Raw genomic sequence first — 26,296 nt, 5'->3', positions numbered from 1 at the left:
GTGTTGAGCTGCTTTCCAAATGGCTGTGTTCTGAATGTGACAGCCACCTTATTTTTTCGTCATAGTTCACTCATAGCATCTTAAGTGTTTCTGTCTCGTTTACAGAAGAGAAGCAAGAAGCAAAACATCTCAGCTGTTAGAATATGGCAGCTTTTCTGTAGTTAAGATATAAATTGGATCAAATCTTTCTGTGGATAGCCTGTGGTTGTGTTTTATGTCAATTCTTAATTCTTCCTCATTCTAGAGATGGAAACATTAATTAACTTTCTGAAAACTGTCTTCCTGTAGGTATTCTTAACTATGGGCAGTTTAGCTGCAAGTCATGCAGATTTAGTATTAACTCTATCACCCCAGTCCAGTGCAATACAAATGAATCTGTAAAGTTCTGATTAAAGTTGGTTTCAAGTTTCTGATTTACCTTTTGCTTGCTATGTTTCTTTAAACTGTATTTTTAAATGGTTGTTTCAGAACGTAGCTGTATTATCATCCATTTAATAAAGACCATCAGTGTACTATCATATCCGCTAAAGGGGAATAGGAAGGAGGGAAGTCCTTTGTGTAAAAGCATTCTCTTCAGCTGTTCTTCCTTGATGCTGGAAGTCTGGTGCCTGGCAGGAAATGATACAGACATGTGTGATAACAAAGTGACATAAGGAGAGTCACTTGTGAGACCACTGGTTTGTCCAGATTGAGTAGCTTGTCAGCTGGTACGTAGGGGCAGATAAAATTGATTTCAAATATGAGGTTTAGCAAAGTATTACTTAAGAGAACACTGAGATGGTGGGGAGAAACTATTTTAAGAAAAGTTAGGACAAAGGCAGGTGGTATAAGAGTTAATAGCCATGTAAACAGACTTTCTTTAATCTTCTTGAGTGAGAGGCTTAAAGCATTAGTATTTGTAAAAGGCCAGAGGACCTGTCAAGAGAGTCAAGAGTAAAAGGAATTTTTTATGAGTAAAAGGAATTTGCACATATCAAAACATTTCTTTGTCTGGTTTTTCTTACAACTGGAAATTCTTCATGAAATAAGTTTTCCATTGTACAAGAAAGTGAACCAGACAGATAGTACCTGATAGCCATTTTCTCTGCATTCTCCAACTTTAGACCACCCTTCTCTCTTGCCTAGCATACCAAAGTAGTACCTGTCTCCCCAGTTCTAAGCCTCACCCATTTTCCAGCCTGTTTCCTCTACTGTAGTAAACTATGGCTTTCTGCTATGCTCAAGATAAAGTCCAAATTCCTTGGCAAGCAGTATAGGATCCGTGTCCTGCTTATCTTCCCCTGTGTTTACAGCAGCCCCTCTCCACATTTTAACTGAAACAATAGAGTTGATCTTGGTGTCTGGTTCTCCAGGACACATCATCTAGATGATCTGAAGGAGGACAGCTCTACCCCTGTCCACGTCTCTAGGAGGCAGTGATGTATTTCACTTATTGCTAATTTAACCCTTTGCCCTAGTGTGGTCTTTGTCAGAGAACCCTGCCCTGATCGTGCTTTTCTGTCCCTTTAGCCTCTGCACCACTGGATGGGTTGTTTGTTTGTTTTTCAGCACACTTACACCACCTGACATTTCACTGACTTGTCTTGTCCTGCCTCCATCCCAAAGTGTCAGTGCTTTGAATTTTATGTTTATTGTTATTTTGTCAGTACCTAGAATAGTACCTTGCTGCATGATGCATTCTCAATAAATAATTTTTGAATGAAAACTATGATAAAATCTTTTTTTTTTTTTTTTTTTTTGGTATTTTGACACAGGGTTTCTCTGTGTAGTCCTGGCTGTCCTGAAACTCGCTCTGTAGACCAGGCTGGCCTCAAACTCACAGAGATTCGCCTGCCTCTGCCTCCCGAGTGCTGGGATTAAAGGTGTTTGTCACCACTGCCTGACTCCATATATTCCTTTTTAATATTTTTTATGTCTGTGGATATTTTTGCCAGCACTTATGTCTGTGTACCACCCACAGGCCTGGTGTTCTCGAAGGCCAGAAAAGGGCATTGGATCCCCTGGAACCAGAATTACAGATGGTTGTGAGCCACCGTGTGGGTTCTGGGAATCAAACCCAGGTCCTCTGGAAGAGCAGCCAGTGCTCTTAGCCACTGAGCCATCTCTCCAGCCCTGTATTGGTTTTGCTGTTGTTGTTTTTAATGGTGTATTCTTTAAAAGTAATTTAAAACTACACTTTCAAAGCAACTTTTTAAAAAAAAAAGTGTTGCTAGCTGATCATAGTGGCACGCACCTTTAATCCCATCACTAGGGAGGCAGAGGCAGGTGGATTTCTGTGAGTTTGAGAACAATCGGGTCTATATAGTGAGTTCTAGGGCAGAGCTACATTCTGAAACCCTGTCGCACAAAAACTCGTGTGTGTGTCTGTGTGTCTGTGTGTCTGTGTCTGTGTCTGATTTAGGATCCTTGGAAAAGGTTCTGACAGCTACACTTCAAGACTAGCCACACTGCTAGATTATATAAATACAAAAAGACTAGACCCCTTCTTGCTTTCCTTTTAACTCTTGAGCTGAAGTCTCCATATAGTTGATTATCTTTGATTTCTCTGTTGTAGCTTTCTGCTCTGCTTCATAGTTTCACCAGTGGGAAAATACAGTTTTGAGCTATGTGGAATTTACCAGATTAGGTTAGCAGTTCGTTTAGTTTTAACCTAACAAATGTATGCAAACCTACATATGGCATTTCTTTGTCACAGAAGGGGAAAGTTGTTATATAAGACCCAGGGGAGGCTCCAGTATCTGAACAAGAGATTTCTTAGTCTTTTGTAGTCAGCTTGCCCAGAAGACAGATGTAGGACAGTAACCCATATAATACACCCAACTTCTCAGAAAAGGAAGTTCAAGACAGAACACAACACAGGACTTTGCAAGTCAGTTGAAAGTTCTTTTTTTGAGTTGAAGGAGTTGTCGACTCGAGGTGCCAAACAAGATCAAGTAAAAGAACCTCTCCTGAGGTCTGTTAAACCACGTGAACTTCCTCGTTTGCCAAGTAAACACCAGAGAGGACACAGTAACGCTCATACTTTATTTTAAAGTGTACTTCAGTCTTTGGCATTCCTGTTACCATTTCCAAATCATGTTTATTTAACTATATGGCATTACCCTGGGCACTGTATAAAGTAGTGTGACAGTCTTTCTATACTGTCTTCATGCAAAAGCAAACAGTACAGACCTAAAATACTCATCTAACTAAACAGAAATGAAATTGAACATACATAAAACACAAGACAGTAGAGCAATCAACAGTTGTATTATTTTTACTTCTACCTGAGTTTTTCTGCATATGATAAGCTTTTTATTTAGAGTTAGAACAGGAAGAGGAGGAAGATAGCAGCTTTAAGGAGTAAGTTCTACCCCATCTATTCTCCCACAAGAATGGGATAGCTCTGCCTAAGAGTTAAGTACTATTGCTAGTAAAGAGCCTAAGTCACTTAAATAAAAAGACATGGGCAGAGGCTAGAGAGTAACTTAACCAATTAAAGAGTACTGGGTGATCTTGCAGAGGACCGGGGTTCAATTCCCAGCACCCGCATGGCAGTTCACAGCCATCTGTAACCTTAGTTCCAGAGGATCCAACAACTTCTTTTGCCTTGCATCAGGCATGAGGCATGCATGCAGTGCACATACATACATCCATTCAGGCAAAATAATTATCCATATAGCAATAAGACTAAAAAAAGAAAGCCAAGAATTCTTCCTTGTTTGACTAGTAGACACAGCTGATGGAAGGTATTTGGGGCAGAGAGGTAGGTGATGGGCATAGAAGTTAACCTAAAAACTTGGTATTTCTCTGCCCTGTGGGTTGTAATTGTTGGTTTCTTCACAGCTCACTTTCCCTCAAGCCCCACCCCTCATGCAGAGAACAACTTGTTGACCACAGCTCCACTTTTCAAGTCTTGCACAAAGGCAGATGTCTCTAAAATGTAGCTTACGCAAAACATCTGTTTGTGCGCTTGACTCTGTTCCCACGGTGGTGTTTTCCTTCACTGCCTTGTTTGGTTTCCTTCCTTCCCTCCTTTCTCCTGCCTCCTCTTTTTTCTTCTATAAAAATTGAAAGCACATTATAACTTTAATTTTTTATGAAAAGAGAGAGGAAAAACAACCAATGCTTCCTGACAACCATTTCTATTCTTCCCATTTTTCATATGCATAGCTTTTTTTTTTAACCTAATTTTTCTTAAGCAGAAGTTCAAATATTTTGTCATGCAACCACTTCCTTATTTTTCCATGGTTCTGGTATCATCATTTGGTTTTTGGTTGTGAGTTAACAAAAGGGCATTGCATCTTATCAGCACTCTATCAGTGAGGCCTTGCTTATTTTTAAAATATTTTATTATTGTTTAAATATGTGTGTGCGTGAGTATGTACACATGTGTACAAGTACCCTCAGAGTCCAAAAGAAAATGTCAGATCTCCTGGAGCTAAAGTTACAGGCATTTGTAAGCTTCGTGACATAGATGCTGGGAACTAAAATCATGTCCTCCAGAAGAGCAATTGCTCTTAACCAGTGAGCCATCTCTGCATCCTACCAACATTTATTCTTAAGAGTAAGATATTAATATGTATAGAAAATTTTAATTTCTTAACTTAAAACTGCTGTTAAATTACATTACCTTTTTCAAGACATATTACTATGCCCATCCCAGGAAACCATATTATTAATTAAACAATAAAATAAAGATAAAATGTATCTATATATATGTAAAGTAGGCAGGAGATGATGGAAAGGAAGACACATAAGAAGGTGCTGGGTGCATACAATCAAAGCACATAAATGTATCTCTATAGACGCCACGGTGGAGCCCAGTGTTTTATACAGTTGATGAGTGCTTTTTTTTAAGTCTGAGTTTTTGCCCTTGACTATATTTGGGGTTTTGTGTGTGTGTGTGTGTTGTTGTTGTTGTTGTTTTAGTTTGGTTTGGCTTTGGGGGCGTTGTATGTTTGTTTTTCAAGACAGGGTTTCTCTATATATCCCTAGCTGTCCCAGAATTCACTCTGTAGACCAGGCTGGCCTCAGAGATCTGCCTGCCTCTGCCTCCCGAGTGCTAGGATTAAAGGCGTGCGTCACCATCACCTGGCTCCTTGGTTGTATTTGTGATTCAACTCTCCCATGCCTGACTAATCTTGCTGCTTCACCTGTAATTTGGTTGTCTGTCTAAACCAGAGCTATCCATATTTCTCACTTTTTGTCCTCTGTTTAATAATGAGTAAAGTTATTTCTATGTCTCACATTATCCCTTTCTTGTTTAAGGGGTATGGGAGTTGGAGATGTACCACATCTTGTTTTTTGCTTTTTGTTCATGAGACAGGATCTCACTGTATAACCCCAGTTGACCTAGAACTTGCTCTATAGACCAGGTTGGCCTTGAACTCACAGAGATCTGCCTGCCTCTGCCTCCTAATCACTAGGATTAAAGGCATGTGCCACCATTCCCAGCTGTGTCTTCCCTTGTTTTGCTAAAACAGTTAGATACTGGGTACCTTCAGCCAACTTAAATGATTAAAGGCAGACCTTTGCTAAGTAGGGTCCCCTTACTGGCTTAAGAAATCTATAGAAGTCATATATGGCCGTGTTAGCTGTTTGTTACTGCACGAAGCTTTCCGGTTAATCATTTTAAATGGTGCCTTTAGTATTAAAACCAGTGTCTAAAATCATGCCTTTTTAACCTTATTTGTTTCCTGGGTCCTGAGTTGCCACTGAAGTAGGTGATTGGGCCTAGCTCAAATAGACTTAAAAAGCCATCTACATCGCTGGTGTGGGATAGTAGTATTTATTCCTATACTGAAACATACAGTTTTAACTTTTCCCTCCAACATGCTTGAAAACTCAAGTTACAGTTACTCTTAGATCACTTTGATTTCTATTTCTTTTTCCTCCAAATCGTAAGTAATTCATTGTAGTATGATACAGGCTTGTGAAGTCTTTGTCCCTGAAAAATGATGTGTGCTGTACCATTGCTTCTTCATAAATTTATTTTAAAATGTAGTTTTAGTGAATTTCAAATTGGGCATGGTAGTGCAAGCCTTTTATTAATCCCAGCACTTGGGAGGCAGAGGCAGGCAGATCCCTGTGAGTTCAAAGCCAGCCTGGTCCATAGAGGGATTTCTAGGCCAGGCAGGGCTACACAGGGAGTCCCTGTCTCAAAAAGCAAACAAACAAAGCTTTTAGTGAATTTCAAAAATAATTAACTGTTAAAAACTGCATTGGACATCAAGAAAGCCCAGGAATTATCCCTTGAACTTTATTCTTCACTATTCCCTTCTCTCCTCCTTTGTCATCATTATCATTAATATTACTGTTTACAAAAGTTAACCGTTCCTAACCCATGCAACTAGGTGAAAGGAGGGAAGAAAAAAGAATAGGAAGGGAAGGAGGTGGAAAGGAAAGGAGGCAAGGAAGGAAGGCAGGGCAGGCATCCACATTGGAAAGGAGTAAGTCTGCTGTTTGTAGATGACAGGATCTTCTATGTAGAAAAACCTGAACACTTCACCAAAAAAAAAGAAACAAACAAACAAACAATTTGGACTGCACAAAAGTTGCAGAATATAAAATGAACATACAAAAATTATGTTTCCACATACTACTGACAAACTGGCTGAAAAGGAAATTCAGAAAGCAATCTCATTTACAGTCGCTACAAACAGAAAAGCTCTGCAGGGTTGCTGGGCGGTGGGGGCACATGCCTTCAAGCCTGGCACTGTGAGTGCCAGGACAGCAGCGCTGTTGTTACACAGAGAAACCCTGTCTCGAAAAAACAAAAACAAAAACAAAAAAATCTCTAGAGAGAAAATTCAACCGAGGTAGTGAAATAACTTCAGTAACAACTAAACACACATCTGTCCTCTTCGCAGGTGATAAATGCTTTTATGTTGCTAGGCCTCAAAACTTTAAAGTTGCTTATTGTGCATGCTAATTGTGCACGATGAATCCAGAATCATCAGCATATAGGAGGATGGCCCTAAGTATAAATGAGGATATCCAAGAGAATGTATAAAAAGCAAAGAACTGATAATGAAATCGTGGGAGACATGATAGTTTAAGAAGTTGGCCAAAAATAGCCACAAATGAGTATATGAAGAAATAGTCTGAAGCATGAGGAATAATAAATGAGTTTGGGGGAGGGGGGCGCACAGGGGAAGGTTGTCAGTATTAAATGGAGCCTGGCCTGGTGACACATGTCTGTAACCTCACATTCAGGAGGCAGAGACAGGAGGAATACTTCAAGTTCAAAACCGATCTAATCTGTGTAGCAAATTCCAAGCCCGTCAGCAATACCAGTGAGACTTTGTCTCCAAAACAAATCAAAACAAGCAAAAAAAAAAAGAAAAAAAATCCACAATATCCAATGATTGCACAAGATAAACTAAAAAAAAGAAATGCCCATTCCATTTGAAAAGCAGAAATTTCTGAGTTTTAGCACATTGGAAGCTGAATCGTCGTCCTCACCAGGAGACTGGCACCTTGTGCACACCTGCCCTTTCCTCCTTGTTTGAGCTTGTCTTCTAAACTCACTGCTGACCACTGCGTTCCCCGTTGCTTTACTATCTCTCAAAGCAGCCAGCTATACTTCTGCCTCAGAAGACTGTCCTTGCTGCTCCTTCTTCCTTTACTCTTGTGTTCCCTGCATCCCCATCTAACTGGAGAAGCAGCAAGTTCAAATGGTGGAAAGGTCAAACGCTACTTTATTGGAAACTCTTTCTCTGACCTTCTAACCCAGATGTGTACATGAGTACTCCCCGTCACTTCTCCTCTGGTTCTCACCAGTCCATTCTGTGGCGTCTAAAGTGGAGCACTACTGCATACCCTGGCCAGGTGTAGAGGGACTTTGTAAAGATTTCTGTTCAAACACTCCAGTTTTCCAACAGAAGCTAGAAATTCTATTTATTCAACACTTTATTCAATTTGTGTGAGTGGGGAGGGTGCTTGGGCACCATGAACACCTGTGAAGGTCTTAGGACATTTATAGGAACCAATTTTTTTCCTGCTGTGTGGGACCTTAGGGATCTAACTCAAGTCATCATGTGGTGGCAAGCTCCTTTATCCACTAAGCAATCCTACCTGCCCATGATTTTTAAATAGAATTAGTTGTTTATGAATTTATTTTCAAATACTGTCTTTATGACTTAAATAGAGTGGGCAGGATAAGGTAGTACTACTGACAAAATAGTGAACTGGGATATTGGAGAGGTTCAGAATAGATGCCATATTCTAGAAACTATCTGGAAGTAGAGTCTCAAGGAGATGGAAAGTGTTTGTATATCAGGTGTTCACTGAAGAGCAAGCGATGGTTGAAGTGAACACCCCTGGTCTGTGTCCTTTGGGTCTCTCAGTTTTGGGTGAGGAGGAGTTTCAGTGGAGGCGGGATGACATGAGTTGGAGGGGGACTGGATGGCCGCGGGGGAAGAGAAGCGAGGCAGCGGGTATAGACTTCTTTGATATATTCTAGGAAGGGACACAAGACTAGGGGAAGGATGTGTGTGTGTGTGTGCGCGCGCGCGCGCGTGTGTGTGTGTGTGTGTGTGTGTGTGTGTGCGCGCGCCTTGTTTTAAGAAGTAAGAATCCAGTCTTGAAAGCGTTTCCAGGGTAGGAAGAAGCCATCACTAGAAATACAAACTAGGAAGTAAGAGAATGGAATCAAAGACCTAGGATATATTGTTCTCTTTCATTGAAGAAAGACAGTAAGTTTTGGGGTACGAGGAAGTAGTTGGGAGAAATCACACCAGCTTCCCATCCCCAGCATTATAAAAGGCAGGTTAACAGTGGAGAGTGGGATGCAGGGGAACATGGAAGGTCTGGATTGACATGGAAGGGGAGAGGAGCTGTAATGAGGTGTAAAGTGCCCAACTGGATTACCTCAGTGTTCTTGCTGTCCTCTCGGACCTCTGTGTAACTGAGACCATAGATGTGTTGTGGCATGCAGAGGCATGGCTTTATATTCTCTTCAGTGTTGGGCTTTTCTCTTATTTATATAAACTGTGTATTTCTTGAATGTTCACTTAGTGTTAGGCACTGTGCTCAACATTGAAAAGATAACATTGGACACTGTGCTTACTTGCTCAGATAGGTAATAAATAATTCATTAAATTGTACAATTTTAAGCTGCAGGAGAACTCAGGAGCAAGGAGATACAATTCTAGGGCAAACAGTTGGGAAATGCTACATGATATTATGTTGGTTAAGAGAGAAAAGTTAAAAGAAAGTTGGTAGCCTGGTAGAAAGATTAGGAATCACAGGACGAGAAGTTTCCTCAGGTTGAAGATGGAGTTCACACACAGGAGGCAGTCAAGGCAAGTGGCTTTAGTCAGGAGAGAGTATGATTTCTGAAACCAAGTCCATCAAGATTTCATGTCTTGGGGCTGGAGAGTTGGTTCAGTAATTAAGAGCACAGGCTGCTCTTCCAGAGGACCTGGGTTCAATTCCCAGCGCCCACATGGCAAATTACAGCTGTCTGTAAACTCTAGTTCCAGGGGATCTGACACCTCATACATACGTGCAAGCAATACACCAATGTACATAAAATAAAAATAAAGAAAAAAACAAATAAAAAAAATAAATATTAAAAAAAAAAAGACTTCATGTCTTCCAGAGGGAACTTGGGAATTGGAGGTCTATTTGAAGAGTCTCAGTGACGGTTTTTTAAAATTGGAATGATGAGAAGTTTAGGGGCAAAGTTGTTGAATATTCATCTGAATGAACAATAAAGTCTCATCAAATTGTAGTAAAAGCCGGGGTAAAAGAGATTGAGGAAAAAGTAACTGATAGTAGCAAGAATGTCGAAAGGTGACAGCAATAAATAGAATGACCTGAACCCTAGAAGAGGCCTTTCTAAGCGAGAAGAGGAAATGGATTGACTGAAACCAGAATTTGACTTCTTAACCAAATGCCTGACAGCTTAACTTGCATTCCTCTGCTGCAGGTTTGTCTTCAGTACCTGGGAAGCATTTGTTAAATCACAAAATGAAATAAATGGTTGTTCAAATCTAAGTAGCTTGCCCTGAGTGGTTCTCCTTTTGTTTTGTACTGTTTTGTTTATTCCTATCAATCACTTTAAATTTACTTTCTACTAATGTTGATCATGTCTTCTTGGCATATCCAGTACTTTAAGTGCTGGGAAGGAACTGCTCAGGTCATCACTTCTAGGTCTAAAAACTTTCAAGTTTTTTCCTTTCAAAAGGAATGTTTGAATCTAGACTTTAGGGATGAGCTCAGTTAACTCAGCCTGCAAGGGAAATGGGCTCCTTTAATGTGAAGCAGTTTCTCCTCTTCTTAGAGAAAGACTTCCTCAAAAAACAAAACTCGCTATCACTGTCAGTTACCAGAAGTCTATGGCCTGTTGTGTGTTCTGACCACCTGCTTTCATGGACACTCAGTGTTTTTCTGGTGGTTATGTTGTTTAGGAGAGTTATTTTTGGATGACTGCTAGAGACAAGGTCGAAACTGAGCTTTGCCATGGCAGCTGCAGAGACTGCAAGGCAATAGGCTGTCATAGGCAGGTCTGGACTCAGGCTTAACTCAGAAAGTGTTTGGGAGCAACTTGAAGGCATCCAAGAATACATCCTCTTCTCTATTCTGAAGTCAAAATTATTTTAGATCTGCACTAGTCTCACAAAAGGTATAAATTGGGCCCACCTGCTACTATATGAAGCTCTGGTCTTTCATGTTTAGTAGTTCTTTTAAAACATAAACCAAATGCTAAATGCTCTAAGTCTCTGTAAAGAGATGAAATGGGCATGTGGTCAGATAATATGTAGAAAGAAATGTTCTTAGTCTCCTAGAATACCACAAAGAAACCAAGGACTGGGTAGTCATCCACTTCTTCACCGTGGTACACTTGCCTGCCTTCATTTAAAGGCCAATGGTCTTCCTGACATTTTAGGTTGATTTTGTGGGAGGGGTAGTATGTGGGGGCTTTTGGTTGGTTCGTTGATGGTTCCGTTTTGTTTTGTTTTGTTTTGAGGCAGGGTCTCACAGTGTAGTCCTAACTGACCTGAAACTATATGTAGACCAAGCTTGCCTCAAACTCACAGAGATACACCTGCTTCCCTGATTCCTGAGTGCTGGGATTAAAGGGATGTGCCACTATACCCTGCCAACATTTTGGTTTTAATATTTTTAATAGTTTTGGTATTTTTTAAAGTCAATTTTAATACCTAAGAAACTTAATGGAAAAGGGAGCAACTTGGATAATATGAAAATATTTACCTCGTGGGAATATATCTTAATCTTTTCCCACTCAGACCTGAACTCTGTTTAAGAATGCTTGAAAGGGGGGCTGGAGAGATGGCTCAGAGGTTAAGAGCACCAACTGCTCTTCCAGAGGTCCTGAGTTCAATTCCCAGCACCCACATGGTGGCTTGATCTGGCGCCCTCTTCTGTGTATATAATAAATAAATAAATCTTTAAAAAAAAAAAAAAAAAAAAAAAAAAAAAAAAAAAAAAGAATGCTTGAAAGGAGCCGGGCAGTGGTGGCGCACGCCTTTAATCCCAGCACTCGGGAGGCAGAGCCAGGCGGATCTCTGTGAGTTCAAGGCCAGCCTGGTCTCCAAAGCGAGTTCCAGGAAAGGCGCAAAGCTACACAGAGAAACCCTGTCTCGAAAAACCAAAAAAAAAACAAACAAAAAAAAAAAAAGAATGAAAGGCCAACCTGGTCTACAAAGCAAGTACCAGGACTACACAGGGCTGTAGCCAGGGCTACACAGAGAAACCCTGTCTCAAAAAGCCAAAAAAAAAGAAAAAAAAAAAAAGCTTGAAAAACAGAACAAACAGCAAACGTTGCCATCAAATCCTACCTTTGTTCTCTGTACACAGATTGGCCAGAGCTGGCACTTGGGCTTTTGTATGGGTGGTTAGTTGGTTGGTTGACTTATTTATTTAAGAGAATATCTTTCTCTATAACTCAGGCTAGTTTCCATTCTCCTGATTCAGCCTCCTAAGTGCTATGATGATAGGCACACACCATCACACTTGACTGACCAGATGTACATTTTGTTTTTTTAATAGTAATTTGCTTCACATATTAATTTTTCTTTAAAAATGATTTTTTATTATTATTAAATTTTGTTTATTTTTATTTGCATATGTGAGTATGCACATGTGTGTGCACAGGTGGTGCACACAGGCATGTGGGTGCCTGTGGAAGAGGGTGTCAGATACCCAGAGCCAGAGTTACAGGTGCTTGGGGGGCACCCGTTAGACTCCAGTCCTCTGCAAGAGCAGCAAGCAGTCTTAACCACTGAACCATCTCTCTATCCACCCTAGATGTGTTTTTAAATGCTACTTGCTTCACACTATTAGGACAGTAATATATCCTGTGATAATAATATCTCTCAGGTTAAATGCCATCCTGGGTGTCAGGTGACTTGGGGGCTTAGTAACCTGGCTCTGATGCTAATCAGCTGTGTGGTTTGTGGCAAATGATTCAGTTCTCTGGCTTCATTTGATACTTGGGAGTCAAACTGAATTTTAACCTATCTTAAGCAAATACTTATTAGACAGTGTCAGAGTATACTTAGTGGATGTGTGCTAAAGGACCAAGATCAGAGAAGAGCTAAAATCAAGGATATTCTAGGAAGGCCATGGAGCAGAATTAGACTAGTACAGAACTTGCAACTCCCCACAGCCAACATGACCATACGCTACAATACCTCCTCCTTTGGTTCACTTGCTTAAGATTCTTAGCCCCAGGGGAAAGATTCTATCAGGCCAGACATAAGCCACATTCCAGCTTCCCTCACAGCCTCTCATAGTTCCTGAGCTGAAGGTCACCAAGTTCACATTTGGTAGAGTTTCCAAAAAAATAGAGTAGCCAGGTCTGATAGTGCTCAGGAGGCTGAGGCAAGAGGATCATGGGTTCAAGGTCTGCTTTGGGCATCCCTGAGATAGTATCTCAAAATAAAGGCAAAAGAGAGTTCAGGGAGATGGCTCAATGGTTGAAAGCACTTATTGCCACATGAGCCCGCATAAGTGCTCATCTATAACCCCTGCACTCCTGTCATGAAATGGGAAGTAGAGACAGGAGAATCGCTCGGAAGCCCCAGGTCAGATAGCCTGTAGTACAAGTGTAACAGCAGAAACAAGAGACCCTGCCTCAGAAACAATAAGAGAACAAGCTCCAGAAAAGTTGTCCTTTGACCTCCACTCGTGTGCCATGACTCATGCCACACGTCTTGGGACATACCTCAATGGTAGGAACTTGTCTATCATGTGCAACACCCAAGATTCTAATACCAAAATAAATAAATGAATGAATGAATGAAAAAAAATGAAAAAGAAAGGTGGGTTTTATTAGAAAAGATTTGTTGCTAGATAGCCAGAAATAGCAAACATCAAACCAGATGTGTTAAGTTGGAGGATTGAATTGTATAACCAACAGTAAAATTATTGTTTCTATCAAACATACATATAATGTAAGATCTTATTTATAAATGAACATTTAAAATGAACAAAACCAAAAGACATTTTCTGATATTTTAATTTTTTGTCTCTCCCCTTCCCCAATTAAGGTCTATAGGGAAAAGACCAGAAAGGTCAGTCCTCCTTGGCGTTTGTCTCATGGACTTGAACAAAGGGCCTTCCCCAGACTCTGCCCGCTTCAACTATAGGAAGTAGAAAGAGGGAAAACAAATAGCTGACTATAGTTTTACTTGGCATTGCACAACAGAGTCTAGATGGAAAATTAGCTGGAGTTAAAATGGCCTGATGGTTGTAGTTAATCAGTAAGAACTAGAAGCCTAAGCTCTTCTGTTTTGCTAATTTGTCTACTGTGCTTTTATATTCATAAGGAGAGAATTAACCTTGCTACTGTATTCATAGATCTGTGTCTGGGATTAATGTCCCAGGGGAATGGCTTCCAGGTATGATTTACTGTTTCCAGTATTGTCCAGTGTTGGGCTCTGTGTAATAGGAATGGGGAATGCCTAATCACCAAGGATAGTATGATACCTGGATTTCTGTTTTCTCCCACTGTAATCTAGATTCCTTTAGGAATACAAAGTTATGTTTTTCTCCTTACTTAGAAATATGCTTCTGAGTTTCTTGCAGTCCTGAAGTGCATAATGTCTTTTTCCACCCTGTTTTTGTTTGTTTGATTGGCTTGATTTAGTTTGGTTTGGTTTTTTGAGACAAGGGTTTTTTGTGTGACCTTGGCTGTCCTAGAACTCACTTTGTAGACCAAACTGGCCTTGAACTCACAGAGCTCCACCTGCCTCTGCCTCTTGAGTTCTGGGATTAAAGGTGTGCGCCCCCACCAGCAGCAGCAGCAGCAGCTGTCATCCTCTTTTTAATGTATGTAGCTTTGTTTCTTCACTAGGCAATGACATTCTAGCTGTGTGCTCCCTTGGCCTCTTGAAACCTGTAGCTCCAGATTGCCCTTTTCTCAGTAGGAGCAGGTCCTTCTCACTTAAGGATTGGCAGAAGCTGCCTTAGCCCCTTCTTGTGTCTGAAATTTAACAACTAAGCAAGGACAGCTTATCAAAAGAGGGAAGTAAAGTATTAAATGTGGAATGTGGGAGAAAGTTTCCTCTACATGAATATTCTTTATTTAAGTGGTTTTTAAAATAACTTTTTTTAAAATTTATGTGTTATGTGTTTGTTTGGGGGAAGTGCATCCCATGGCACACATGTGGCGGTCACAAATCCTACATGAATATTCTTTAAGATAAAAATACTGCAGCTTGAGCTATATATTTGAATTTAGCATAACTGCCAACCAGTTTAATTTTGTGCAGGGATGTTGTATACAGCCAATATTTCACAGTCTTCACCTATAAATTTTGGTGTCAGGGAAAAACACCAAACAAATTCAAGTGACTGGTGTTATAAATATTAAAAACCACTTCCTTCATTTAATTTTGATTTTTTTTCTTTATTTAAGGTTGAAATAAGAATATTATATTCACTTAGTGAAATTCCTTTTTAAAAAATAACTTAAGGTTTGTTTATCTTTATTTTTATGAGTGTTTTGCCTACATTTATATATGTGTATCACATGAGTGCCTGGTGCCTGAAGAGGCCGGAAGAGGGAATCTGCTGGAACTGGAGTTATAGGTGGTTGTGAGATGCTGTATAGGTTCTTGGAACCCAGGTTCTCTGTACGAGCAGCCAGTGGTTTTAACTGCTGAGCCATCTTTCCATCCCTGAAACTTTCATTCTCATAGTAAATTACCCATTTCTTGTAGTTAGAGTTTTCCTGTCTGGCCCACAGTCAGGACAAATCTCTCTCACCCGCCAGTCCCACAGCCGCTTAGACCCAACCAAGTAAACATACAGAGACTTATATTACTTTTAAACTGTATGGCCATGGCAGGCTTCTTGTTATCTAGTTCTTATATCTTAAATCAACCCATTTCTACTAATCTATAAGTTGCCATGTGGCTTGTGGCTTACTGGTACCTTACATCTCGCTTGTCATGGCAGCAGCTGGTAGCGTCTCTCTGCCTCAGCCTTCCATTTCCCAGAATTCTCCTCTCTCCTTGTCCCACCTATACTTCCTGTCTGGCTACTGGCCAATCAATGTTTTATTTATTAACCAATCAGAACAACACATTTAACATACAGAACATCCCACAGCAATTTCTTTCAGTGGATGTTTCATTATAAAACAGAATTTCTGGTCCAGTCAACATTCAGTCATTTGGCCAGGTATATATTGCTTTGTTTTGTTTCCTTAACCTTCTTGTCTGGTCACAGGCGACTACTCTGACTACAGTCCTCAAAGATTATTCCAATCTCAGAATGGCTAAGTATTTTCTTCCTTCCCTTAGTTGACCTTTTCCTTTATATACTTTAGGAAGTGACTTTGATCTGAAGGGTTTGGCCAAGGGGGCTTGCCCAAAGAACACAGTGCTCTTTCCCCCGTTTTTGAGACTGAAATGCTACTATCAGTCCCAGAGGTTGCAGTTCTTCATTATCCAGCCCAATTAGATTAATCTCTCAGCCAGATGTTCTTCATTACCTTTAGTTCTCTCACTCTGTACTCTACTTTTAAATTCTCTTTTAAAATTCTCTGTAGAGAAGATACTGTACTTCATCTATTATACTGTTCCTAAAACTAGAGTAACATAGAAGAAGCAGTCAGAGCAAGGGCTTTCACATCAGGTCTTGAATCCTTGCTCTGAGGTTACTAGCTGTTTGATCTTGGGCATATACTGTTTCGAGCCCCTCTGATGCCTACAAGTAAGTAGGCATGGAACTAAGTGGAACTAAAAACAGTAGGTTGTGTTCTAAAGGTGAAGTGCAGCACTTAGAGTCTAGCATTTAGCATGTAGCCGGGTTAACTTATTAACTCATTTCTTGTATGTAACCAAGGATGCCTTTCCCTTGCTAAGTAGTAATCCTATGGCAAAGAGAGACACAGACATCTTTGAGCTTTATTTCCATAAAGACTGAAGAGCAGTATCACTGTCACAATCCTCTAAGAGCTGTTTTATCATCTTTAGATCAAGAAGGATTTTCTCTATCGTTTTTTTTCTTTTTTAGCATAGGGATTCTTAAGTCCTTTGGCCTTTGTGTTTTAATTAAATCCAGGTCATCAGATGTGCCAGCAAAACAACTTTCCCTACCACTGAACCACCAAACCAGCCCTCAGGTTTTTAAAGAACAACTCCATCTACTGAATCTTTGAAGAGCTGTTTCAGAAACACTGATACTGGCCTAATTAGATTTCTTCCTATTCTTGTAAGATCACTGTTTGTTACCTTACACTGAAGGACATGAAATTACATTTACATATAATTTTATTTAGTACAAAGTGTTTAATTTTGTTCATCGAAACTCTACATGATTATGGATTTCGTCTTCCCACTTTCATACCACTTCTCTTCATCTTTGACAACGTGATTTACTTCCCCCCACACACACACACACACACACACACACACACACACACACACAGGAATATAAACTGTAGTCAGCCACTTCTCATCCCTTGTCCCTCTTTTACCAACAGTATGTCACTTTTGAGATCACTGAGGACTTATATCTAAGGCCATGGAATAAAAAGGATGGGATGTGTCATCTAGAGTATGTTGAGTCCCACTCTCAGGGACCCTTTATCACACTTAAGGAGTCTTCTGCCTGACCCAGCTGGGTCTGCTGTGCATTTGTTGATATTTGCGCAAATAAGCCAAACAGAAAGACTGGTTTCCCTTATGCCCTATGTGAGCATGATCCCTGATTTGTTTCTTTTTTGTTTGGTTTTTTTTTTTTTTTTTGGTTTGTTTTTTTCCAGACAAGGTTTCTCTGTGTAGTTTTGGTGCCTGTCCTGGTTCTCGCTCTGTAAACCAGGCTGGCCTCGAACTCACAAAGATCCACCTGGCTCTGCCTCCCGAGTGCTGGGATTCAAGGTGTGCGCCACCACCGCCCAGCTCCCTGATTTGTTTTTACAAATTTGTGTCACTGTCACCACATCCAGTCTGTGCATACTGGGAATCAAAGGCAGGTCTTTGTGCGTGCTAAACAAACACTTTTCAAACCGAGCTACATCTCAGACCCTCCTGTTCTTCTAGTCATGAAGTTCTAGAATCCAACAGTTTTGAATTAACTAACCCCATTGCCCCAACTATTACTCTTGTGAAAACACTACATACATTTTGAAAAGCACATTTAACTGTGTAACACAAAGAATGTACATAGGTATTCTTTAACACATAAGCAACAAAAGTATTACAGAACTCTCCAAACCAGGAAGTTAGTTTAAACTACTGTTTGTCAAAGAAAACTACTTGTGTCTCACAAAGGGAATGACTGGAGTATGCTCAGCTGTTAAGCTCTCACTCAGCAAATACTTCTTTTGTAGATATAGATAACTGCTTTGTTTACTGGGAACCAAAGTGCACAGAGCTGTTAGTTTTGCCTAGTGAGTAGGTAGACTATTTAACTTTTTTGTTTTTTCATTTAGTGAAGCAGACAGTTGCTGTGTTGGCAGAAGTGTGAATTTCATTTCCTGTCTGTGGTGTACCCCACTCATCCTGTCACTCAGACATTTTGTTTTAGATTGTTCCCATAATGTCAGTGAAACTGGTCCACAACACAGGGGCATGTGCACACCACGGATGTAACAGGAGACAGGGCTTGTGCAACAGACCACAAGAGAACTGTGCTTTATTTAAAGATAAAAACAAAACAAAATCAAGGCAGCCTCTCCTAGCCAGCATGCAAGTTTTTTAAACGACATCTATAGATTCTTATGTGTTTTGTTTTTTAAAAATGTGTCCAATCTCTCTGGCTGGTTACAACCTTAAAAGTTTCATCAATCTCATACCACTTTATTGAAGCATGAAATTGAGCCAAAATTGAGCATTATAAAGCTGATTTCAGCTTGCCCACTTACTTGACATGAACAATTTCATTTTATGACCCATTAATCTACCACATGCATGGAGTTCTATAACACTTTTTTTTTTAAGACAGGGTCTCATAATGTAGCCCTGGTTGGACTGTAACTTGCTATGTAGATAGAAGCTGGCCTCACAAGAGATAAGCCTCTACTCCTCAAGTGCTGGAATTAAAAACAGGCACCACCACACCCAGTGTGCTCTATAACCCATTTCTTAACTGGAGTTATTCCTACTGCACTGGCAGAAGAGTCCAGGAAACTGGGAGGAAACGAGGATAAATTAATGTATTCTCATATATCTTTTGAGCCCTTACTGTATTTCTGGTGGCGTTTCTTTCCAGTGCTAAGGGGTACAGTGAGAGCAAGGTAAGGTCCTTGCATCTGTAGAGCTTATATGCTGATAACTGCAATCAAGAACACAAGTGAATAAATAATCTAGTTCACAAAAATATCCTGAAAGGGACAAAACAGGACAACAGGACAGAATGTGATTGGGATAAAAGAAAAGAGGCATGGGGATAGTAGAGCTGAGGTTTAAATACTCAACAGTTTCGGGGAAGACTCAAGTAGAGAATGGTAAGTACAAAGGCCTTGAGAAGGAGCCTGAAATACTGCAGTCAAAACAGAGTGACCAGGGATAGTTCACAGTCAACAAGAAGAGGCAGCTAGCTTAAGGTGGAAGTAACTTGCTAAAACTGCAGGCTGTTTCATGAGCCTAGAAGACCAAGCTGCAGCCTGGCTCTTCATTTTTAAGTATGAAGGAAAGAAGCCTTTACAGAGTTGTACACAGTGACACTGTAATCTGAATATACTTTAAAGCACTGGCTGCAGAGGGGCAAAAGTGGTTGCAGACAGAACTACCAAAAGGCTTTTTGCTGATACAATGTCTAGGATTTGATTCACGTTAGAGACAAAGTGAAGGAGATGAAGATAGAAAGAAAATTAGCCAAGAACTAAAGCTAGAATGTGATAGAAATATGGGTGTTCAGAAATTCTTCCTACTTAAAAAAAAGATTTATTTACTTATCTATTTTGTGTGTGTGTGTGTGTGTGCGCTCGCGCACGCGCGCATGTGTGTATGTATATGCGCCAAGTGTGTGAAAGTGCTTGAGGAAGCAAAAAGAGGATGGTTCCCCTGGAGCTGGAGTTACAGGCAGTTGTGAGCCTGTTAATATAGGTGTTGGGAACTAAACCTGAGTAATCTACAAAAGCAGCACGAACTTTAACCCCTGAACCATCTCTCCAGCCTTGCCACCCACATACCCACACATGCATATATACATACATACATATTCACACTACTTTTCTATACATTTAAAAGGTCTTGTTTTGTTTTTTGTTTCTTTGTTTGCTTATTTGTTTGTTTTGATTTGCTTTGATTTGGTCTTACTGTGTAGACCAGGCTGTCCTCAAAACTTATATTTACTGCCTCTGCCTCCTGGGTGCTGGGATTAAAGGCATTTGTCACCTTACTCATCTGTTTGAAAACTTATTTAAAAGCTTTTATTACAAAATAAACACCCAGATTGTGTTAGTGCTTGTCTATAATACTAACACTGGAGAGGTGACGGCAGGAGGAAGAGAGCCAAGTCATCACCCTAAACTACATAAGGTGAACGAAACCAGCCTGGGCTACATGATACTCTACTTCAAAAGCAAAACAGGAAACTTCTTCTTTCTTTATTTATTTATCTATTTTTACTCTTTCACCATTCTTCTAACAAAAATTTACTGGACAGCTACTGACTGTGTACAAGTCAGTCTAGTAAGTGCTAGAAAAATGGTTGAAAAGTAATTGCAGTTCAATATAATACTGTCTTTCACTACTAAAGAACTATTGGCTGGACATGACAGCTCATACCTTAACCCCAGTACTTGGGAAGTGGATACAATAGGATATTCAGAGTCATCCTTGGCTATATAGCAAGTTCAAGACCGACATGGCTACATGAGCTCTTATCTCAAAAAATCAGAGGAGTAGCTAAGACCCAGTTACATCAGCAAACTTGAATCCCTCAGTGAAAACACTTTTTGTGTTTGGTTGGTTGGTTGGTTGTTTTTTGAGACAGGGTTTCCTTGTATATCCCTGGCTGACCTTGAACTAACACTGTAGACTAGCTGGCCTTGAACCCAGATCCGCCTGCCTCTGTCTCCTGAGTGCTGGGATTAAAGGCCTAAGCCACCACCACCCAGCTAAAATGCTTTTTAAAAAGCCCAAGCCAACAACAGCATAAGAAGAAAATGGCAGTACTGTGGAGCAGTCAAGATGATGATGGGAGTAGATGGACAGGTCCAAAGTGAGTTCGAGAGTACAACCCGCAGGATGTGCAGGTGCTTTAGAGATACATTGTGGGGAGACAAAAAGACACGAAGGCCAACTTGACTGTTCCACATTTGTCCCAACCAACTGTGCAGATGAATCTAGGAGTCAGTTGTGAGGAGGTGCTTAAGAGTTTGGAGCAGGGCTAGGACTCAGCTTCGTAGTAGAGTTCTTGCCTAGTTGTGGGAGGTCCTGGGTTTGATCCCCAGAACCCCAGGAAAGGTTTAGAGAGGTTCTTTCTTTGTTGTTTCTGGTTATGTTTGGTTTGGTTTTATAGTACTGAGGGTTAAGCTGAGGTCTTTGCACATGCTAGGCAAGTGCTCTACCTGGAAGCCGTGTCCCCAGCCCAGTAACTTAGCTTGGACAGTGTAAATTAATGATGTCAGGTAGATTTTTCCAAGTAGAAAATTTGAGTAGGCAGTGTTGTTTGCGTACACTGGCTAACCCAGAGTAGCACCAAATCCTCAGGGGCATACCTAGAAACCTATTACATGTTTCTAAACTTCACTGTGAATGTCTTAAAAGTTCTTTCTCCCCTTTTCAGATTCTGTGGATAACAATGAAAGGCTTGTTAAGTCCATTGTTATGAAAGAAATTTCGATATGTTTTTTGTTTATATCCACTTGTAATTATAATTTTGAATATCTTCTGTTCTAAGCAATAATTCTCCATTTACGTTATCAGCCTCCCATGGGAGATCTACTCTAGGAAGTAAAGCACACTTCCTCTGTGCTAGTCCTCTCCAGTGCATGTGGAGATGCAGCTTACTAAGAGTGCAATTTTAGTTGTTTATTTTTAATTTACACACAGCAGTTGTACATATTTATGAGATAAAATATAATATTTTGATACCTGTATACAATTTTTTTATTTCTTTAGATTGATTTATTTTTACTTGAAGTGTATGAATGCCTGTGTATATGTGTGTGCACCATGTGTTTGCTTGTTGAATCCCCTGGAACTGAATGGTTTTGAGCCACCATATGGGTACTGGGAATTTAACCTGAACCCTCTGAAAGAACAGGTGCTCTTAACTGGTGAACCATCTCTCCACCCCTCTGTATACAGTGTCCAATGATAGATCTGGGGGCTTATAGGTCATATTCATCTCCTCAGACATTTATAATTTCCTTGTATTAGGAACCTTCAAAATCTTTTAGCTAATTTGAAGTATACACTTGTGATCAGTTATAGTTATCCTACTGTGTTATAGAACATTAGAAACTATTAGTCTTCTCCAACTAGACTCCTATACCCACCAACCACCATCCTCTCTTCATACCCCCTCCATATTATCCTTTGCAGGTTTTGATAACCACTGTTCTATTTAATAAGGATACAGTTTTGAGCTCACACTTGCGAATGGTGTGTGTGTGTGTGTGTGTGTGTGTGTGTGTGTGTGTGTGTGTGTGTGTGTATGTGTATGTGTTTAAAATAAGTGTTCTTCCAAACTCTGGCTCTGTTATAAATAAATATTGAAGCATTTCTGGGCAGTTGGTACAGCTCAGTGATAAAGTAATTATCAAGCATATGTGAGGCCCTGGGTTTGATCCCAGGACCTAGCAACACAAAAATTAAAAAGGAAACTTAATTTTGAAAAAGAAAACAGAGACTATTTTACATCTTATCAGAACACCATTGAAACACTGTCACTAATCACTAATAATACCTCATATTTATTAAGAGATTTCTTCTGCCAGGCAGCGGTGGCAGTGCACACCTTTAATCCCAGCACTGGGGAGGCAGAGGCAGACAGATTTCTGAGTTCAAGACCAGCCTGGTCTACAGAGTGAGTTCCAGGACAGCCAGGGCTACACAGAGAAGCCCTGTTTCAGGGTTGGGAGGAGATTTACTTCTGTGAACCCAGGTACTACCTAAGGAAGCTGTATGTTCACTGACTTCTCATAACCTCATTTTATAGAAGAATAAATAACCACAGCAGTAGAGCTGGGATTCAGACCCTTACAATCTTGTTCCAGAGTCTTTGCCCTTTTATTTATTTAAAGTTGTTCTTAACTTCTGCCATGTAATTTAAATAGAATATTTTAAGTTTTGTTTTAGAAAAATTATCTAGAGTAGGCAGAACTATATGTGAGCAACCAGAATAAAGAATAATCTCTCCTCTTGAAATTGGATTTTGGTTTTGTTTGTGTTTTTTATTTTTAATTGATCTTTTAATTTGGGTTTGTTGTTATTGTTTGTTTTAATTTCCTTTTCATTTTGTTTGGTTTTGTGTGGGGGGAGGCGGGGGGGGGGGGGGGGGGGTTGTGATGGTATATCTCGCTATGTGACCCTGATTTGCATGAAGCTTGCTGCTTTGTAGCCCAGGCTAGCTAGCCTTGAGCTCACAGAGATCAGATGCCTGTGTCTGCCTCCCCAGTGCTAGGATTAAAGGCATACTTCACCCTGTGAAGTTGGAACTTTGGGTAGAGAAGAGAGAGAAATCCTAAACTGGGTCTCCATCCTATTCACTTTACATCCTTAAGTAATGTTTCTCTTAACTTTTTCCTTACAGCATCAGCGAGAGCTTTTTAACTGTCAAAGGTGCTGCCCTTTTTCTACCCCGGGGGAATGGCTCGTCTACACCAAGAATCAGCCACAGACGCAACAAGCATGCAGGTAAAACTGCATATATATATTCTTGTTTCCTTTTGTTGCTAGGATAAGATATCTAAACAAAAAGCAATTCTAGGAAGAAAGGGTTTGTTTTAGCTCATAATTCCAGATTATAGTCCATTACTGCAGGGAAGTCAAGACAGGAATTTCAAATGGTAGTCACATGACATCCACAGTCAAGAGCAGAGAGAAATGAATGCATACATGCTCACTTTCTTGCTTACTTGCTTGTACTCAGCTCAGTTTCTCTACTCTTACTCAGTTTAGGACCCACCATGCCTAGGGAATGGTGTCACCCATAGTGGGTTGAGTCTTATCCCATCAGTTAACAATTATGACAATCCCCTGTATAGCATGCCCTCAGACCACCCCATGTAGACAATCCTCCATTGACTCTCTCTTCCCAGGTGATTCTAGGCTGTGTCAAGTTGACAATTAAAGCTAACCACACAAACCTTTTACCTTAACTTTGTTGACTTGTGACCTCCAGGAGTGGAAAAAATTACAAGGAAGGAACCTTGAGCATACAGATCAGAGGTGAAAGCAGGAAATACTGGATCCTATTGAGTCAATAGTTGAGTTTAGCTGTAATCAGAATAATCTCAGCTACTTTAGAGGCTGTACTACTTCTTGTTTGGACTTTCATCTCATTAGAATGTAGCAGTTCACAATTACAACTAGTTTCCCTAGGCCATGTTAATAACTTCCTGCCAAAGCTCTCTGACAATGGCATTTTTTTTAAATAAGGGAGAAAAACTTTTGAAAAAATTAACTTGGGTATATTTTCACAATGCTTCCTCCTCAGTATCCCCCATCATAGATGGAGTTGAGCATTTTGCCAAAAAGTGTGAATGCTCAAAGGAAATAGCCAAGCTAAGCTTTTTATTTCTGTTGGGTGTGGATATTTATGACAGTAAAAAGAAGACAAACTATTGTTCTAAATCCAACTCATCTGACTAATATTTTGGGTGAATTACTCCCTGGCATGGAATAGTAAGTGGGGTGGTTAGCTGCTTTTCAAGCTCCTGCCTGGCCTGGTTGACTTTTTTTTTTTAAATGAAATTTTCACAGTCAAATATTTCTACTTGACATTGTTCACTTAAGTAGAAAGAAAAAGCAGGTTTAACACGGACTGCATGGAATTGACTTGTGATCCAGACTAGACAGACGGGATGATATATGTAGAATTGAAGTTTATACAAGCCAAATCTTCACATAACTGCCTTGGCTAAGCAGAAGAGCATGTGTCAAATGCTTTAATGTCTGATGGTGTGTTCCTATGCGTAGTTCTTGAATGTGCCTGGAGTTTGTTTGTTTGTTTTTTTAAATCTGGGCATTTAAAATATCCAAATACTGTTTGACAATTTTCAAATTATATTATTAATAAACATCTTTAAGTATTTAAGGAAAATGATGACAAAATTCTTTAATCAAACTTTATCTGCAATTTAGGTACTATTGGTGAAATATGTGCAGAGTATAAAATAAAGGAGGGACTTTAGAGGTATATTGCCTGTTAGTCTCTGTAAACATGAATTTCCCTGTAAGAAATAATACCCTGCTTGCTCATAGCCAAACTTTCATAGATAAGGAAACTAAGCTTCTAGACAGACAGCTCAGGTAAGAGGCCTCACAGCAGAAGGGAGAGTGCTGGGTTTTGTCTGACTTGGAAATAATTCAGCTGGATCTTTGCACCACTGGTGCCTTGAGGAATTTGGGTCTGCTGTTCAGGGTTCTCCACAGGTTCTGCATCCTGAGTGTTTTCCGGGGCTACTCTCGTGGTCTTCAAGAGGAACTCAGGTTTGTGGTGGTGTTTGTTGCTTCGTTGTGCTAAGAATGGGACCCAGGGGCCTTGTTTCATGTAAGGCAAGCCCTCTACTGCTTTAGTATATCACCAGCCCTGATTTTAGTTTTTCGTTTTGTAAGATAGAGTCACATTCTGTAACCCAGGATGGCCTCAGATTTACAGCGATCTTCCTGCCTCAGCTTCTTGTGCATTGATTGCAGGTGTGAGCCACCATACCCGGTATAAACTTGAGGGTTTGTTTTTTTTTTTTTTTTTTGGGATGTGTGTGTGTGTGTGTGTGTGTGTGTGTGTGTATTTTGGGGGAAGGGGTACCTGATTGTTTATTTTGAGGCAAGGTCTTATGCAACCAAAGCTAGCTTCAAACTCACCATGTAGCCAAAGCTAACCTTGAACTCCTGATCCTTCTGTCTCTACCTCCCAAATGCTAAAATTGTAGACTATTATGAATAATGAGCATGAACTTGCATATAAGTTTTCATCTGTACATGTATTTTAATTTCCCTTGGGTTTATACCTAAGAACATATGCTGCTTCTTCAGATTGTATCTCTGGGCTTGAAACATAGTAAAAATGGATCTTCTTTTTAATTTTGAAGGTTAAAGGATTCTGTTACACTAGAATTAGTCAGAAGCAAGCAGTGAGATGGGGAGGGGAAAAAATTATTCTTTGAGAAAAAAATGAGAAAAGGTTTCCAAACTTGTCAAGCTTTTAATCACACCTACATGCATTTTTTTCTCCCTACCTCACACTACTTTTTGCACAGCTAATGTCATACTTAAAAGCTATGAAGTGGCCGGGCGGTGGTGGCACATGCCTTTAATCCCAGCACTCAGGAGTTCGAGGCCAGCCTGGGCTACCAAGTGAGTCCCAGGAAAGGCGCAAAGCTACACAGAGAAACCCTGTCTCGAAAAACCAAAAAAAAAAAAAAAAGCTATGAAGTGAACACACAGAAAATTATATATGTAGGTTTCAAGCCTAGTGTGAAAACCAGCTATACTGCCATCTATGGTTATGTGACTGCATCAGACATCTTAAAACTCTTTAAAAAGTGCCATAGGTGGGTAGAAATAAAGCCTTGGGTTCTTAGATTGTTATCATTTGTGACAGCATATTATCTGCCTCCTGTTAGCCAAATCCTCCGATTTCCTAGTACAGAAGAGGGAAATGAAAAAAAAATGTGTCTTAAATCTTTTTTTTTTGCTGGTCTCTCTTTTTTCAA

At 40.1% G+C, this 26,296-nt stretch overlaps 1 protein-coding gene across 3 annotated transcripts in view; it reads left to right on the top strand.

Annotated features, from left to right (window-relative positions):
• The window catches only part of Ssh2 (slingshot protein phosphatase 2), a 254,194-nt gene that overhangs the window by 161,423 nt on the left and 66,475 nt on the right, over positions 1-26,296 (top strand). For all 3 annotated transcript variants that reach the window (XM_052755974.1, XM_052755973.1, XM_052755975.1), the window contains one exon: positions 23,170-23,273. In XM_052755974.1, the coding sequence (XP_052611934.1) occupies positions 23,170-23,273 (104 nt within the window). The remainder of the gene's footprint in view (positions 1-23,169; positions 23,274-26,296) is intronic.

The sequence above is a fragment of the Peromyscus californicus genome, unplaced genomic scaffold (assembly GCF_007827085.1).
Source record: "Peromyscus californicus insignis strain IS unplaced genomic scaffold, ASM782708v3 Scaffold_3__1_contigs__length_106647218, whole genome shotgun sequence".
NCBI classification, from domain to species: Eukaryota; Metazoa; Chordata; class Mammalia; order Rodentia; family Cricetidae; genus Peromyscus; species Peromyscus californicus.
Note: the sequence above shows the minus strand (reverse complement) of the source record. Positions and strands in the feature narration are given on the sequence as shown.